The sequence below is a fragment of the Meleagris gallopavo genome, chromosome 7 (genome assembly GCF_000146605.3).
Source record: "Meleagris gallopavo isolate NT-WF06-2002-E0010 breed Aviagen turkey brand Nicholas breeding stock chromosome 7, Turkey_5.1, whole genome shotgun sequence".
Classification (NCBI taxonomy): Eukaryota; Metazoa; Chordata; class Aves; order Galliformes; family Phasianidae; genus Meleagris; species Meleagris gallopavo.
In genome coordinates this window covers 360,950-379,197 of record NC_015017.2, presented here as the reverse complement: position 1 = coordinate 379,197, position 18,248 = coordinate 360,950, and the positions used below count along the sequence as shown (strand labels likewise).

General features: G+C 39.7%; 1 protein-coding gene across 3 annotated transcripts in view; it reads right to left on the bottom strand.

The window, feature by feature from the left end:
- DIP2A (disco interacting protein 2 homolog A) overlaps positions 1-18,248 on the bottom strand; it is a 100,258-nt gene that overhangs the window by 16,458 nt on the left and 65,552 nt on the right. The window contains exons 15-27 of one of the 3 annotated variants that reach the window (XM_010713144.3): positions 17,723-17,816; positions 17,175-17,294; positions 15,644-15,758; positions 15,185-15,324; positions 8,537-8,673; positions 7,471-7,551; positions 7,232-7,359; positions 6,128-6,242; positions 4,807-5,008; positions 4,175-4,284; positions 3,968-4,048; positions 1,114-1,237; positions 188-309 (exon numbers count right to left, since the gene is read on the bottom strand). In XM_010713144.3, coding sequence (XP_010711446.1) covers positions 188-309; positions 1,114-1,237; positions 3,968-4,048; positions 4,175-4,284; positions 4,807-5,008; positions 6,128-6,242; positions 7,232-7,359; positions 7,471-7,551; positions 8,537-8,673; positions 15,185-15,324; positions 15,644-15,758; positions 17,175-17,294; positions 17,723-17,816 — 1,569 coding nt within the window. Of the gene's footprint in view, positions 1-187; positions 310-1,113; positions 1,238-3,967; positions 4,049-4,174; positions 4,285-4,806; positions 5,009-5,149; positions 5,238-6,127; positions 6,243-7,231; positions 7,360-7,470; positions 7,552-8,536; positions 8,674-15,184; positions 15,325-15,643; positions 15,759-17,174; positions 17,295-17,722; positions 17,817-18,248 lie in introns of those variants that run through there. The other 2 variants (XM_031554070.1, XR_004160238.1) reach the window with 2 other exon arrangements.

Genomic DNA, 18,248 nt, shown 5'->3' with positions numbered 1-18,248 from the left:
CGAAAACAATATTTTCAATTAGTTAAAAAACGAAAGTACTTATTGTCCCAATCACAGCACACTGATTTTTCTTTCCTAGCTTGTTTTACATTGTCAATGGCAAAATAACTTACCTAGCAATGTCACTACCTGCACCAATTGACCTACAGCCACCAGAAGTATTAAAACAGAAGTGCCTTATACATACCTCTACGATCATTTTGACAGTGGGCAGAGTGGTAGCAAGATTCTGTGGATGAGGTGGGCGAACAGTGATAGGTATACAGCCAGCATACAAGCAGCCATAGAAAGTTGCTATCAAGTCTACTCCTGTAGAAAATATTTGTGAAACGAATGCAATTTCATCAGAACAAAAGGCCAAATTCATCAAAATCAAAATATGCTCTGAGAAATTTTATTAAGATGTAAGTACTTGTCACAAAGGTGTGTTAATAGGCTGTTTTTGGCCCTGCCCAATTCTGTATGATTAAAATAATTTGCATTTGAGAGTTAGCAGGAAGTATTTAAAATATACAAACTTTGAATTTATAGAAATTTATTTTCATGGACAGGTAGCATAAACAAAACACTAAAAAAAGAATAAGGTACTGTAAAAAGGTACTGTTATTGCAGATGACTCAGATTCTTTTAAAAAGCATTTTTTCACATGATAGCTACAAAATATGCAGTCATTCTACATTCACAGCATATTACTTTTTCCTGAAGAATGTTTGTAAATACACACTAATAATGCAAGTCTGAGGTCCAAACTTCTTGTCTGGAGACAGTCCTTTGGAAAAGAACAAATGTTCATGAGAAAGATCAACACTGATGCCACTTATCTAACTTTCCATTTATATTTTTATTCCATTCTCTGAGATTGAAAATCCCGAATTTTATACCTTGACCAAACTAATACTGCATAACTGTCCAGACATCCAGAGTAGTTAGATGAAATGTTTGGTAAATTCAGCCTGCCATTTGGAGAAGCAGCTTATTAGCAGAAGAGGAAGTCTCTTCCTTGAAATACTAAGTCACTGCCATATGCCATAATATTAAATGGATGTTGGAAGGCTCTGCCTTGGCAAGAGCTGTTGCTTTTCTTGTGATTTTTGCTGTTTTGTATTGCCTTACCTGGAGGATAAACCAGGGCTACATGGTCACCAGCATTCAGTCGTCCCTTCTCAATTAGTGCAACTGCCACTCTCTCTGCTCTCTTGTGCAACTGCATGCACGATGCAGTGCTAGCTACAGTGCCCTGCACAGAACAGAGGCAACATCAGGAAACTCTCCAGAAAACTTTGCAGGGAACATTTTCAACACTGAATAAAGTACACGCTACAGATACTGTATTTTCTTCTCACTGCAGCTATTTTAACAACACATCAAATGAATCTAAAGACTGTCAAAATATGCCTGGTGTTTTGCAAACCATTCTGCTGGTCACGTGAACTTTTATCATTTCAGAGAACTTTACATGTAGTATTTTGACATCAGACAGCAAAGCAATTTTTAAATTTATTTGATATCGCATAAATTGCACCTTGCAAATGTTTAAAATTTGAAGTCCAAGGAAGAAAAAAACAGTAATAAAGTTTGAGCAGAAGTGAAGAACTGCATGAGCTTTTTCAGGGTGTGTGAGGATGGATTAGAGAAATTCAAACATTTTTCAACCTGTTGTTGCTACGCTGATTATGGTGCTTTCTCCTCATTCAACGACTTCTTATTTTGTTTCCACATCTCCTATTACCTTTTCGGCAGATTGGTAATGACTGTAAATATTATTGTTCTTTCGTGTGGAAAAGAGGCTGAAGAAAGGAGCCCACATTATCAGTTTCAGAGGTGTTGGTCCAAAGCAACGTCTCCATTAAGCATTCAGACACTGTGCAAACAGCAGAGCCCAGAGACTTCTGTTCTGATGTAACTTAACTAGACCACCAACCTCAATCATTTCTCTAAACTCACAACAAAATAATAAATAACAAGCACAAAAACTTGGTTAACCACAGAGCTTCTAGAAATAGAGGAAGGCAGGTACGCACTTGCCAAAAACCTTAAATGAAAAGCAATTAATTTCTTCTTCTGAGGTATTCCCAAAATGTCATGGTGTTTACTAACGGCTTAATCCAGCTTTTTGCATGAAGACAGAAAAGATCCTTTTGTCACCCAGTCTAGGAAATGGCGCCTTGCCCTCAAAGCTGTAAGGTAGTGTATACATCTGCTTCTGAGAGGAAACTTTGACTCAAGAAAAAGTGGTAGACAAAAACACCAGAAGGAAACAGAGATTGAATCAAGGTTCCCACCACACGGACAAGGATCATCACAGCAAATATCTGTTACATAAGTATTAAGTTTCAAGTCCAAGACAAGATGCCTCAGTCTAAGCTGTCAAATCCAAAGCCTAGTCTGATGCAGGATGGTATTGGCACCCTGCTCAGTTTTACTAAGGAAACTTGTCAAAGAGCAAGACTTGAGTTGAAAGGGACCCTAAAAGGTCACCTAGTCCAGTCCTCCTGCAATGAACAGAGACATTTACAGCTCCATCTGATTTCTCAGAGCCTGGTCAGTCTGACTTTGAACTTCTACAGGGACAGGGCATCTTACCTCCCAGCAACCTGCTCCAGTGCCTCGCCACCCTTACCGTAAAAAACTTCTTCCTTCTATCCAGTCTAAGTCTCCCCTCTTTCAGTGTGAAACCATTTCCTCTTGTCCTATAACAACAGACCCTGCTAAAGAGTCTGTCCACTTCTTATAGCCCCCTTTGAAAGGCTGCTCCTCCTCCTTTTCTCCAAGCTGAACAGCCCCAATTCTCACAGCGAGTCCTTGTAGGAAGGTGTTCCATCCCTTGGAGCATTTTGGTGACCCTCCTCTGCAGATGCTCCAATAGGTACATGCCTCTCCTGTACTGAGGACTCCTCGTCTGGATGCAGTGCTCCAGGTGAGGTCTCACAGCACAGAGGGGCAGATTCCCTCCCCTGTCCTGCTGGCTGCACTGCTTTTGATGCAGCCTGGGATGTGGTTGGCTTTCTAGGCTGTGAGAGCACAGTGCCGGCTCATGTTCAGCTGCCATCCACCAGTACTCCCAAGTCTTTTACAGCAGGCTTTCAACTCCCAGCTTGAACTGACAGTGGGGGATGCCATGACCCAAGTGCAAGACATTGCATTTGGCACTGTTGAACCTCATTAAGTTTTCCTGAGCTCACTGCTTGAGCCTGTCTAGGTCCCTCAGGATGACAATCTGTCCCCTGCATCCACAGCTTGGTGTCATCCACAAACTTGCTGAGGGTGCACTCAATCCCACTGTCAGTGTCACTGATGAAGATATTAAAGAGCACTGGTCCCAGCACTGACCCCAGAGGGACACCACTTCTCACTGATCTCCATCCAGATATTAAGTCACTGACCATCACTCTCTTGTCCATCAAATCTGTATCTTTGCAATTTGGAGAGAAGGATGTTAGGAGAGAATGTGTTAAAAGCTTTACTAAAGGGCAGACAGATGACATCAGTTGCTCTTCCCTTGTTCACTGACAAAGTTATGCCATCATAAAAAGCCACAAGGTTGGTTCGGCAGGACCTGCTTTTGGTGAAGCCATGGTTCTTTGTCTAGGTTCCATACCTTCTCATTAAAAAATTCTCCAACTCAAATCTTTTCTCACTCTTATTCTCGGGGTCAAAGAAAGATTGTGACTTCCATTAATATGACAGAAATTGTTTTTCATTGGGAAAAGCAACTGCTGCAATGTTCTTTAAGCTAGAAGTGCAGAATGTATGATAGAATTCCAGATACAGACTACAATTCCAGATGTAGAAGAATTAATGCTGCTTGCAAAGTAGCAATGATTTATGTTCACTTCAAAATCACGACATCTCACATCAAAATAACTTAAAGCATTCTAGGAAAAAGAATTCTAGATGCTATTCTCTTAGAATCCAAACAACAGTTTGCTGACCTTGATCTCAAAATAAGATGCAGGTCACATCTCACCTTGGAATTTAACAACAGGAAGAGGGGATGATCTGGAGTTGTCTGAGCTCGCCACTGAAGAACATCTGCTAAGTACAGGAACTGAAAAAGATGGTAAATTTGTTAAAAATGCCCCGTGCTTAGTTTCAGCAGAATACCATGCCTATTCTTTACTTGCTTGGAAGAAACCAATTCAAATGTTTAATATTGCTAGGATGCTTGTGTTACCTTTCTTGCCTGATCGTTATCCTCCAGCTGAGTAACATCTCTCCCTGAGGCTTGTGCAATTCTCTTTCCAGCAACAAGGTTTCCTACTATCATTGAAGCAGGACCAACATCTGCATTTAAAAAAAAGTGCAAAAAAAGAAAAATACAGTTATCAATAATTCATTCTGTAGATTACTTCAAAATCCATGTGGAATATAGATGGAAAAGATGAAAAGCAAAAAAGAAAGATAATATTCTACAGAAAAAGAGAGAGGAAGATAATGTAGCACACTAAACCAGCCTAATACTCTTTCAGTAAGCTGTGGTCTATCTGCAGTTCAGTTTTCCTGCAAGAGCTGCAGCATGGCTGACAACTGTCATTGCAAGCTGGCCAGCACAGGGACAATTTACAGTATAGCTATGGAAGCATGAAATTGGTATGTGCTGGCTGTCCCTGCATTTACATGGGATTAAAGGCAGACCATAATGTTCTCACTGAGCACAGGGTGATCTGACAAAACCACTAGTTCTGCTAACTTAGGCATCTTACAGCCATCCAACACGCAAGGCCCTGAGCTGCCACACTGCCACTGGGGCATCCTCTACACATGCTGTTAGAAGGAGACATGCAGAACACGTTCTGGTTTACTCACCTGGTTGTTTCTGTCGAGGCTTTGGCAGGTTAGAAACACAAGTATGTGGGCACATTAAGACATTACAGGGGTGCAGTGCACCCTCTAAAAAGCGCTGCTTGGTTTCTGAAATATGAATTCCTCCAAGTGGTGCTTTTGGCAAAGTGTTGGCTGGCACCAAGGCAAGACAGTAGACGCCCACTTGGTGAATGCTATCAATTGCCTTGATAGAGAAGAAGAAAATACATTGCACATTATCAGCTGGGATGTAGCTAAGCAAGAATTTGAATTCAAGTCACTTAATAACATTAAAATTTTTACTTGCACCACAATTTGCAAATAAAGGGTCCAATTCTGCACTCACTGAACTCATAGAAGTTGTGCCATGACTTCAATGGGAGCAGGAGCAGACCCAGGACTTTGGCTTGTGCACTCTATCAAGGAGATGCCACCTGCACATCAGGGATTAGGAAAGTCTCTTAAAAGTGGGCAAAAAGTGCAGAGATTTTAAAAAGCCAAAATATCACAGCAAATTTAGCATGTATGGCACAATCACAGAAGCACAGTAGAACATAATACTACAAAAACAGGAAGGAAAACAGCTTGCTGCCTAAAACTTGATTCTGTATTTTAGCTAAGACACTTCTAAAAGCAGGAATAATATATTCTCGTGAGAAAAGCAGCTTATTACCAGGTATTCCCTTAAAAAAATTACAAAACTGAAACCGGACAGAAACCATAATTACAAAGTCTTACACTTATGAGGTCTCTTCCCTTAAGTTTTTCTCTCTGGCTATCCCATCATTTGTTCCCTCAACAGTCTTCTTCCATACCTGCACTCTCTCACTTTTTACTTCCCTATCACTGCTCAATTCATTCCCAAATCCTTAAATGCAACTATGAGAATTCTCCTCCCTTCTGCCCCACCAGAGAAGCACAATACAGCAAGTAATGCAAAAAGTATTCAATGCTTACCATTGGTGATCTAGAATAAAGATGTTAATGACTTAGATTTTAGCATCTGTTTTGATACTCAACACTAAATACCCTTAAACACTTTTAGACTTAACTCTCCTAGTCAGTGTGAAACTGGTAGATATATGCAGAATTAAAACACACAGAACTATCACTGTAGTAACATTAAGTTCAAAAACATTCTGAAAGGAAGTCTTTTTACAAATTTTTTGTTAACTGTCAGCTCTGAAATACACTCAGCAGTCAGCTTATCATTAACTCTTGTTACACTGAAAGATTTTTCTTAAGGAAAACAGATGCTTTAAGATTCTCATCTCATACATTAGCCTTATTCACCTGGAAAGAGAGAAAGGACAGATCTGACTACCTGTAGAACCCTGCTCATCCACTGAAAACTGTCCTCCTCTGATGCATCAGGGCGCTGCTCTGCCACAAGCACTATTCGATCATCATGCAAAACCGTCACAGAAAAAACTGCTATCCTGTAATGCAAAGGACAGGAGAATGATGAGATGCAACATATGATGAACATAGCATGGTTTATTATAACATGGAAACGACTGTAATCTTCAGTAGCAGTGCTTCAAGACATACAAGCATTATTCATGCCACATCACCACAAAATCACAAATTCAGAACAAATGCAGGTTCATTTCTGCCATATATTTATGCTGGAGGGTTAAGAGAATCTGCAGTCACCAATATGTTTAACCCAGGCAGATTCCATACATGGTGGGTCTGTGCAAATCTTGCCTATTTAACTTCATCATGCACACTAAACTTTTTGCTTCTACATACTTTATTTCTCCTGACTGACAACAACTGTGCTAAATAAACAGTATATGCACTGAAAATACTTAGTCCCCTTTGTGAATTAGTTCTAGGCCTGCAGCTTCTTGGAAAGAATATTAATCACGTCTTAACTAGGTACTGCCATTATTTTTATGATTATGAAGTGAATTAAACTAGCAATGTGAAAACAAAGAAAGCTTGACTTTGTAACAGTCAGTAACAGTTCTACATCACCACCACTTCTGCAGAGGAAAAACACCTGAACATAAGGAAGAGCAGACAGGCTAGTGATACAGCATGCACACTCTTTGGAAGTCTCTGAGCTGTCTCAACATTTCTACTTTGTTCTTTTGAACATGCTGCAAAGGTCTTACCTAGCCACTCTGCATGAGAGTGCTCAGGGGGACAAAGAGGAGATGTATTTTATATTCTCTGTCAAGATTAATTTGACTTTCTCAAGAGAAGTTTTAAAAGAAGTTTTAAACAGACACTTAAAATTAGCAGGACGGTCAAGTCCTTACTTGGCATACTACAACCTCGTGTCACCTTTTCTGCACAGTACACGAGTAAAAATTAACAAGCAGGACTCCCATATAGACCATACTGCTTCATCTCTGTTTGAGGGCGAACAAAAGTAACACTGTTCAATCAGTGCTTGTGAAGTTTCTAATATACTCACCTTCCCCGGTAGACAAATTTCATTGGTTCTACTGCCAATGCTGTGGCTACCACATCATCTGCATTATGCCTGCGACCACTAACTGTTATTAGGCCATCCAATTTTCCTACCACAAACACCAGACAGTCCTGAAAAGAAGACAAAATCGGAAAGAGAGGAGAAATAACCTCCTGACTCCTCCATCACTCAGAGTGGGGTGTCAGGACAACACGAGGCCAAGATTGCTCATTCACACTCACAGGACCCATGAAGCCAAGAAGTCCTGTTCTTGTAAAGGGCTGATCTGAAACAGGCACACCAGTGGCTGTCACTGGAACGGCCTGAAAAAACACAGAATAAATATTCAGACACTCAGTTAAAATACTTCCTGCCTCTGTTTCACTTCAGCTCTATGCTCAGCAGAAAAACTACCTCATGACAACATTTACTACCATGTGAAATATGAACAGCTTTTTGAATAATGAATTATATGACAGTTCATCTAAACCAGAACTTCCTTGCCTCTTTTTCCCCTCACACCTCCATTACATCAGGATTCTCACTGGCATTCTCACTAATTAAAGACAGTGCTGACAGTTAAGGTGTGTAGCTTGCTAACACTGGGCAAACAAACAGAAAGAGCTTTCTTGAAAATGAAGATTAAGGCCAGCATTTCTCTCACCTCGCTTAAATTCCACACTTTAGGCAAGTCTCCAAATTGCTGCCCACTGCAATACTACTGGCGAGCATAACTCCTAAGGAACTTCCTTTCCTTTCTTGCTAGAAAAGGGAAACTTGAAATTGGGATAGCATTGTGAGGAAGAATCCAGGCAGAAAGAATGCTTTTGCTTTCATTTGACAAACTATAAGGATTATGACTTATATCCTTCTTATCTCTTCTTTCATATAGCTAGGAACAAAATTTCACATATCCAGACTCTTACCATTCTAAACATGACAGCAAACACCAGAGTTCACTTTAAAGAATGACATACCATTTGCAATACACAAGAGAAGCTTCTTCAACTAATTTATAACTGCATATTAATTGTATGAAGATCAGAAATATTAAGCTAATTTCTAACTCTGTATCCCAACTGTGTGCCACTAAATGTCTACAGGTAACTTTACATAAGACTAAGATGAAATGAAAAGCCAACACTGACAGAATATGGGACTGCAGAATATAGAGACAGCTGACACGTTCTGACATGAAGAATGAAAGACAGTAAGTAATAAAAAATAAAATTTTAAAGTATCAGAAACAAAAGTTTGTTTGCAAGAAGAAATACTGGGGGTACAACACTGCACAGGAAAAAGACAAACCTCAAACACATTTTTGGTGATTCCGAGGAGGCCAAAGTAAGCCATTCCAGTTGTGCCTGAATTCACACATATTTCTCCAACTTCATCAGCTTTACACAGGTATGGAGTCCCATCCACCTTCACAACACAAACCTTAGCTAAGGGGAAAAGAAGAAAACGGAATCATAGCATTCCTACGTTTCAGCAACTGATACAGAAGTTATGTGGCTACTGTTAGACAGGCAAAGATTTTAGTACCAATTATCTATCAGTTACAGCAATAAACACAGTATGAAAGAGAGCTCTATCTTTCTGACAGCCAGATCAATGTGCTCTGAAAGGTATGAAAGGTACAAATTTGCAAACATTTTGTTTGTTTTACTATAGTGCTTCACAGCCTATATTTAAGCTGCAACAGAACAGTAGCAATTGGTTTCCAGCATGAAGGCTGAATGGCTTGATCAAATGAAAGCCAACATGAATTTTAAGATGAAGATGAAAAGATACTAATTACAGACATACCATTTCTTTTGTGTTATTATTGCACATTCTGGTATTCATAGTATCACCCCTGAAGTTATGTGATAAACACACTAGAAATTGACTAGAAAATCAAATCAAATACTACATTGATCTTTGCTCTGGCCATTGGTTATATTTGCCTCCTGAAGCAGTCTTCAGAGGCTTCTCTGGCTAAGCAGACTGCTTGCTTACAGACTCTGGAGTCATCTTTTCCAATCCCCAAAGGGAAAGGCAAAAGGAAAGGGAGAAGGCATATTGGAAAAAGGAAGTTTAGCTTAGCATTTACCAGATTAAAAATAAATCAAAAAGGCTATTTGAGTCAATATGAAACAAACAGAGCCTTTGATCAAGTCTTAAGTTAATTTTCTGAAATTCATTTAGTTTGTTCATTTCTATCAAGACCGCTTGAATTATTTTAGTCAACAACAGCCATTATGAAAGAGCATACTACTGTATTCCAATTTAGCCAGTCTTAATTGATAACACAGATAGCTCTCACTTTTCTACAGTTCAACTACTACAAAGAGAAATCATAAATGGGATGTGGCACATTTCATCTGAAACCTATACATGATACAGCCAGTTTTGCTGCAGGTATTGACCAAGAACTCTGCTTGTGTTCCGTTGGCAACAACTTATGTCTGAGTAGGAAAGACAATAAATCACCCTACAAGTAAATCAACTTCTAGATTACCTATCAGAACAACAAAGATTTATTAACAGTTTGGGACACTGACATGCTAACCTTTTTTGGCCAAATAAGGAGACCATACTCCCTGTCTAGCACAAGTCCAAGTCCAAAATAGAACCAACAGTTTTAGTTGCTGAAAACTGATGTGAACTAGAAGGCTAGAATTAAAGTACACAGCTAGCAGTTCATGATTTACTCAAGTAGAAAAACCCAATTTAGGAGGAGAAACATTAGAAAAGACAAATTTAAACAGATACTTTCTTACCACAGGAAACAATTTGACAATCTTAGAACTCTGTATGCAATGCTTAAATATCAATGCATATGGAAGTATAATTAGCTGGAGACAGTGACAGCTTGTAGGCAATGCTGCAAACCCTCAACTCGTTCACAAACATGGAAAAAACAGTGGATTATCCTGCAGTTTTGCAATGGTGCTCCATTCACGAAGCCCAAGGACAATCCTATCACCCTCATCAAGTCAAAAGAAATACTCACCAGTAACCAATGCATGACATAGGTAGTCTACACATACATTCTAACAGCAGGCATAGTTCTGTCCTGCCATGTGTTACTGCAAGGTTTTCCTTTTGCAGTATCTGTGGAGCCTGTAATCTTGTTTCTCCTTCTTTTCCTGCTTCATGTGTGATATACAAGAGAATGCATCTACCACCATTTCAGGCTCTCAACAGCATCGCATCTGAAAAAGAATTAGAGAGAAGGGAAAGGCAGATGGGACAGGAATGTACATGTGGACTACACATCATGAAGAATAATGATTACTGGGTAGGAAACTTTTCTTTCTTCAAATGAGTCCACATGTACATTCTTACAGATGATGACTTTTAGTAGTCAGCCCTGCCACAAGATTTCTGGCAGAGGATGAGAATCCTATAGTGCAAACAAATGTCCGCACCAATGCCCTACCAAAGACTAGATTCAGCTTTGAATATTTCAAGGACAGCACCACATGAATGTGAGAAGAACAACAGGTGTGCAACAGCAGATGGCTAGCACAGAAATCTGTAGCTACCAAAGTTGCCTGATGCTTGTAAGAGTGTGCTCTCATTTCACTTTCATGGTTTCATAGCAGATCCTTCTGCAATTGCTACTGTGTGCCAATGGTGGAATTCCAAGATCTTCTTGTAGGGAGCAAGTCTTCTTGGAAGGCCTGGGTCCATGAGAATAAAAAGAAGGCCCTCCTAGCACTGCAGCTTTTCTAGAAGCAGAAAGGCTCAGGAGAAACACCTCTACCACCATTGCAGAAGACACTTGCAGGGAGTCCAGAAAAACCAAACCCTCAAAGAAAACAGCAGCTCAATAGAGTGATCTAATTCTCCATTCTTCTATGAAGGGTATTAGGCATAAAGCAAGAGCATTCATAGACTAGGATGGAAAGAATCTACACTGTAAAGGTGGTCACACAAGCACCCGGAGCACAACATTTAAATTAGAAGAAAACATCTTGTCACAAGCATACCCATTGCTGCAGAATTTCAAAAGTGGTTCTGCAGTAGGAGACCATCTAGTGCATCTAATGTGGCAGATTGAAGCCAAACAGAACACAGAACTGACTGCTGCAATAAAATCTGAGAACTAAGATAGATTAGGGTACTTCTCAACCTCAGGATATAATTAAAAGCATCACAGAGTTGTCTTCTAACAAATCCTCTCACAAATCAGGCAATGAGATAAAGGAACTAACTTCCTCTGCAGTGTAGAGGCGTCCGCCAGCATCTGGAAACATGCTTTCAGAGACAGAGACGTCCACAAACTGAAGATGAAGAATGCACCCCATTTGTCTTGCAGAAGCTAAAGATCTGGCTCAAACCTACACTCTTCTACTTGAGTGTAAGAAAGTAAGCACTGCAGCACTTTTTTCTGTGAATCAGATTTTATGTAATTAGGAGATATAGGAATATAGATCTTCTGGATTAGAGAGGGTTATTCTATTGTCAAAGTCAGAATGAGAAGAATGGAGAGTCAGGAAGCAGCAGAGAGGCAAAACTGAATCTGGTTAAGTCCCCTCAAGCATCCATATCCTAGCATAAGGTATAACAATCTTCCAGGATGATAGGTGACATGACAATTACATTCCATCGGAGGGGGAAGTAGGAGTTCTGGACTACCATCCATACCAGTCCAATTTGAAAAAAAGAAAAAAAAGAAAAAGAAAAGAATTAAAGGACTTTATGAACCAAACATTGTTTCTTATCAAGGTTGGCTCCCAGACAGAAAAACATGCAAAACAGCCCCAGCTTATCAACCGGTGAGAGAAAACATAATCACTCACAGGAACTAGAGAAGCTTTCACCGAAATGCATACCAGGTTCTATTTTACGAATTCATGGGAACATTCTTTGTGGATGCTTGCTTCTGTGGTGGTTCTTGCAATTGGCATTCATAGTTGATAATGAAAGTGAACAGCCAAAGCAACATGGCATCAAGAATGGTCTATGGGTTAAACAAGAGTGACATAAGGCATTATGCTGGTGCTAAGAGCTCCATCCTATTTGCTGATTGAGATCCTGAAAGTAGATGGACCTTCAGTGTTTCAGAACAAGTAGCAAGGTCTGAAGAAAAGGAGACAGAAGTGGATTCTTTATATCCATTACCTTTTAAACAGCTGGTTCCTGAATGAAGTCCACCTGGGACCTTCTAGGGTCTTCTTGTCTCCTTCCTTAAAAATCATAGAGAAAGCCCAGGTTGGAAGGGATCACAGAGATCATCTATTCCAACCTTCAGTTGACCAAATGAAATTCAAGAATGTGAGCTCCTATGTTGTAAGATACTTGAATGACCAGGGCATGCACCAGTTTTCAAGACCTTACCAAAGTGTTTGACAGGGGTCAGAAGAGGGAGCACTACCTTCAGGGATGGCACGTGACACAGATTTGGTCTTTGTTAAAAGTACTGCAATCTAAAGAAAGTGAAAAGAACAGGGAAAGACCAAGAGTCATCAGTCAGCCGAGTAATTCAAGAAGGCAGCTGACAGGAAAAGAAATGGTGGTATGTTCTCTCCTGTATGCCAAACACCTAGCAAGAAGGATCAGAGTATATCCATCCTCCATGACTATTACATAGGAAAAAGTGTAAATCTTACAAGGCAAGTCACAAATATATCCAATATTAGAATGTACATGCAGACTCGTTTGAAAATAAGCCATTAATCTTTAAGTCAACAATTTCTTTTCATTTGGCACAAATTTTGCCCACATTTTTACTTTTTTCCTACTCTTGAAGTTTTCTTCTTTTTTTTCCCCGAGTCACAGAGAACAAAATCCTTGAATTATCACCTACAAAGCACTCTGTTGCATACAGAGTCTTTGGAGAAGTACAGAGATATTTCTCCTAAAAAATACTTCCAGACACAGTATTTTTATCATTTTGCCAAATTAAAGCTAGTCTGCCTCAGTTACTAATAGCTGGATGTTGGTGAGATTTTTAAAACACTTAAGGAATTAAGATGCTCAACTTTGGCTTAACCTATAAGTAGTTTTGCCACTTACTGATATATTTCAAAAAAGCAGTAGCCATCAACTACAAGTTATATTACTTTGAGGCACTAGATGGATACACATTTAACTCCAACTTCCCCTCACATCAGGCCAGTCACTCAATTTTTCTTACTACTGTATAGTCATGGTCTGTAAATGAGATTTTAAAACAGAAGAGCTTAGAGGAGGAGATCTCAGAATATTAATAAGCTTTCTTGGGCCTCTCTCCTCTCCACAGTGTTATCCCATAGGACTCTTTTCAAGCCAATCCATGAAGAGCCTGAAGTCTGCTCTCCTGAAGCCCTGCATTGTGATCTTACTTTTGCCCTGCTCCTTCTTCCCGTGATCCAAAATTTGACTATCTCATGACCCTGGCAGCCTTCAATCTTCACATCCTCAACGATCTCCACTTCTGCGATTATAAGGTCTAGACAGAGCATCTTTCCTCAGTGGATCCTCTATCAGTTAGGTCAGGAATACTGATACTACTGCACTTCAAGAACAACCTGGTCTGCCTATGCCCTGCTGTGTTGTCCCTCCAGCAGACACTGGGGTGTCTGAAGTCCCCAAGGAGGAGCAGGGCCCACAAATGTGAGGATGCTTCTAGCTGTTGGTAGAAGGCCTCATTCACTTTTTGTTCCTGGTTGGGTGTTCTACAGCAGACACCCACTGGTATTTGTTATTGTTATCATCTATACTAGTCTGCTCTTCCGTCCTTACTTACAAGCCCTCAGACAGGTCTTCATCTATGCCCAGGAAGACCTCCATGCACTCCAACTGTTCTCACACATAAAGGGAAACTCCTCCTCATCGTGTTCCCCACTTTCCCTTCTTAAAGAGCCTATATCCTTCCACTGCAATGCTCCAGCCAGGAGAGCTATCCCACCATGTCTCTGTGATCCCAACACGATTGTAGCTCTGCAGCTGCACACCTCTACCTCAACATGTTTATTCCCCATGCACTGGTGTAAATACATTTCAAAGAGACACCTAAGTATGCTGATTTTTCAGACAGAGTTTCAGTGTCAAGCTGTTACTGAGAAGAAACTCCAAAATTGCCACTTCCTGAATTTTCAAGAAATTGTTGGGAATTTCCTGCATACCACGCACTACATAAAACATATTCCTCACAAAAACTCTAGCAATTCAGAATGAGAGCTGGCAGCAGGTTGTATACTTAGTACCAGTTTCAAAGATGAAAAACATCACTGCTAACCGACCGAGGTGCCTAGGCCATAAAAAAACACTTTAAGGTGGGTAAGGCCACATCAGAACAAAGACAGGTCTTGGAATGCAGGAGAGCTAATGATAAAATTAAAAAAGCAGCAATAAAAGGAAAGCCTACAAAAATAGCCAACTGTTGCCAACAAGCCAGCAATCTCAGCCAGGCTTTGCTCTGAGTCACACTATGCAGGCTGAGAGGAGTGCTGCCACCATTGTGGACAACATACACATGCTGCCATGGCACAGAAAACAGGCTCAGGAATCTGCTGCAGATGCTGCTAAAGAAAATGTACTGTCACAGCTCAGAGTGGCTTGTGGCTCTGTATGAATGCACAGACTATCAATCACACACATCTGCTGGATAAAACATCGCATTTCCTAGTAAGCTTTAAGAGCTATTTTTTTTTCTGCTGCATTTGTTGCTGCATATCTGTATAGCACTAACACTGACAAATGAACAAAACCACAACTGTAAAAATCAGCCGTGAAGCACGTGCACAGTCCAGAATCTATGATGACTCAAATTTACCATCAGTTAATCTCCCCTGTGAACATTTATGAATGTCCTTGGTTGAGACAGCACTCGATACTAAAGTTTTTAGGTAACATGTCAAAACCTGAGTCACACTACCTTAAAGATACTTCTCATTTGCCAGTTTTATTTACTTCAACAGCACAGGTACAATAGTAAAGTTACATGGATTATGCTTAAATGTATATTAAAAGTTTTCCTACCTCCAGGCATAATCTGACCAACATCTTGTACAGTTAAAACAGACAACTTCTCTTCTGTATCCACTCTTATCACACCGTAACTCAGACAATTCATAGATAAAACTGCTTTCCCGGGAGGAGGCCCACCCAGTTCTGGAGGTCTGAAAAACAGTAATTCAAATCACTCTGTGATTTGATCTGTGAATCAACAGACCAATGACACTACGTCCATCAAAAGCACTGTGCAATTCTGTCAGGTCTGTTAAGGTTAAACAAAAGAATGATTTCTCATCTTAAACAAACAAGACTTCAAGACTGGTATACATGAGATACCTGCAAGCCTCATACTTTATCTGTCTAGGTCTTTGAGTATCTTTATGTGAGTAGTTGTCTTTTCTGACTGTCATCTTAGCAACACATACATTTCAACAGTCAAGAATTTTTTTTCAGTCAACTTCTCAGGAAAAAAAAAAAAATTACCTGCGAATAGCGACAGTGAGTGCCTCTGAGGAACTAGCACAGGGGCAGATTACCTCAGGTCTCAAACCTCTGGACTGAAATACATTCAGAAAGGCATCACATGAAGATATCGACCCTAAAAAGAACAGTAACAACATTGGAAACATTCTGCCAAGTGCAGGAAAGCTTGGTCTGCAGAGTTCCAGTGTCTATCCTTACTCTAACCTCACCTGTACAAATACGAATGCATTCGTGCACAAAAACTACATACTTTCAAACTAAAGGACATCCTTCCTTACTATTAGAATGTAGATCTGAAGAACAAAATAATGGCTAACAACTAATTCACAGAATGAAATTCACAATTGCATACTCTTTCTCTGGTAGTGTTCCGTAACACTTACCATCACTGAAAGTCCTCCAGTGATGCAGTGATTATTTTATCAGTATGGGTAGCTGTACCTGACAGTTTCTACAGTACTTACATGAGCATTTCTTATTGAGACTACAGCATTTAAAAATAAAATCAAATGCTTCTGACAGATTCTCACTTCTGTTCCGAATTCTACCTTGCCATAAGCATGCAGCTCAAAATGTACAGGGATACTGTATGTCCTACAGCTTTGTGCTTTACAGATCTGCAGTCATGGTACATAAAACAAGGCAAACTTCACTGATCATACTATATCCTGGATATAGGGTAATTTCATATAAATTCATGTAACAGTACAACACTGATGAAAAAGTCATTTACAGAGATATATACAGCTAAGATGTGCAAACAGCAATGAAAAAGCAATGACACCACCAGCATACAAATAGTATGCATTTTACTACAGAATTAACTGTGTAATGCCTTCTAACCAACACCTCTGAAAAACTGCCTACAACAATAATCATCCTAGCAAGACCAGTTCAAGTTTTCATATTCTGCCAACGCATGTGCTGACCCTTCATCATGTAACTAACCTCCAGCAAAATTGAAATACCATTGATTTTCCAATGTACAAGCAAAGCCAAGCCCCAAAGTTATATCCTTACATCCTTGCCAGTTGCAGGATGAAAAAAAACAATCAACAAACTCTCCTTGCTGCTTTTTTTCTCAATTTGTTGTCTGTCACTACTGTATCATCTACAGAAAAAGGTAAGGCTCTACCAATTACTCTAGTTAATAATATGTATTATTCCTTTGAGTTAAGGCTGTGACTGTTTCAATTCTTATGTCCTTGCATGATTGAGATGAACTCCATAATGTACAAAAATCAGACACATTTCCAACTGATACATTTTATCTACTGCACTACATGGGCATCTACTTTGAAACTGGCATTATAATTTACTTTAAAAAGACGACTATTCCAAAAAACAACATTGTCAAAAATTGTTTATATAATAAGTAATGAAATGTTTCCTTAGAAAAAGAAAAGCTGCTGCTGTCTCTCTTGTTGAAGATTAACTACTGAGCTCAAATAGCACAGGTCCAGACTTTCATGACTTATGTGTGTTTCAGTTCACCTTGGATTGACAGCTCTGAAAATATATCCATACTCACATGGATTGGCTCCATCTGCCACTATTAACATTCGTAAGGAGCTTAGACTGACATCTCTCTGATCCCTCTGAGCCAAAAGTGACCAGTGCATATCACGTGATTTTACTACAGCAACACGGGCTGAAAATAATGAATAAAAATAATAATAATTATGGCACGTGTGCAGAATAAAGACAGAAATTGTAAAATCATGTCTCTACACAAAAACATTAATTTACAAAACTAGTTACAATCTACTACCATTTTACTGCAATGACATGTGTACATTCAGTGTCTCCAGATGGACTTGATGATAGAATCTAAACACTTAATATAATTAACTCTAGTACCATGACAATAAATACAGTCGCCTTTAAAGATCTATCACAAGAAGACAGCAAAGTCAATCATCAATCATTCTATCAGGACTTTTACCACTATAATGCAGTACTTGTTTGCTGAAGCTGATGTGTAACATCAGCTAGATTAAACACCAGTGGCCTGCCATACAGTAGACATACAAACAGATTTTTCTCAGATTAGTTAATGCAAAAATATTTTAGGGTTACCTTTGTATGAGCAGACTTTCTGTATCCAAGAAAGTGGATTAACCTTCATTAATGCATAGGGAATACTGATGACATGCATTCTGTTCATAACGCTCTGAGAAAAAATATTCAAAAATAGAGTTTGAAGTGTCTGGGAGGCAGAATGGAACAATGTCTTAAAAAATAAAGAAAAAAAATCAGAACAATCAGAGCTACAGCATATCACAGAATCACAGAATTGTAGTGGTTGGAAGGGACCTCTAGAGATCATCGAGACCAACCCCCTGCCAAAGCAGGTTCCCTACACCAGGTCGCACAGGTAGGCGTCCAGGCGAGACTTGAATATCTCCAGAGAAGGAGACTCCACAACCTCCCTGGGCAGCCTGTTCCAGTGCTCCGTCACCCTCACCGTCAAGAAGTTCTTACGCACATTCGTGCGAAACTTCCTATGCTGCAGCTTATGTCCGTTTCCCCTCGTCCTGTCTCCACGTACCACTGAAAAGAGACTGGCCTCACCGCTATGGCCGCCACACCTCAGATATTTATA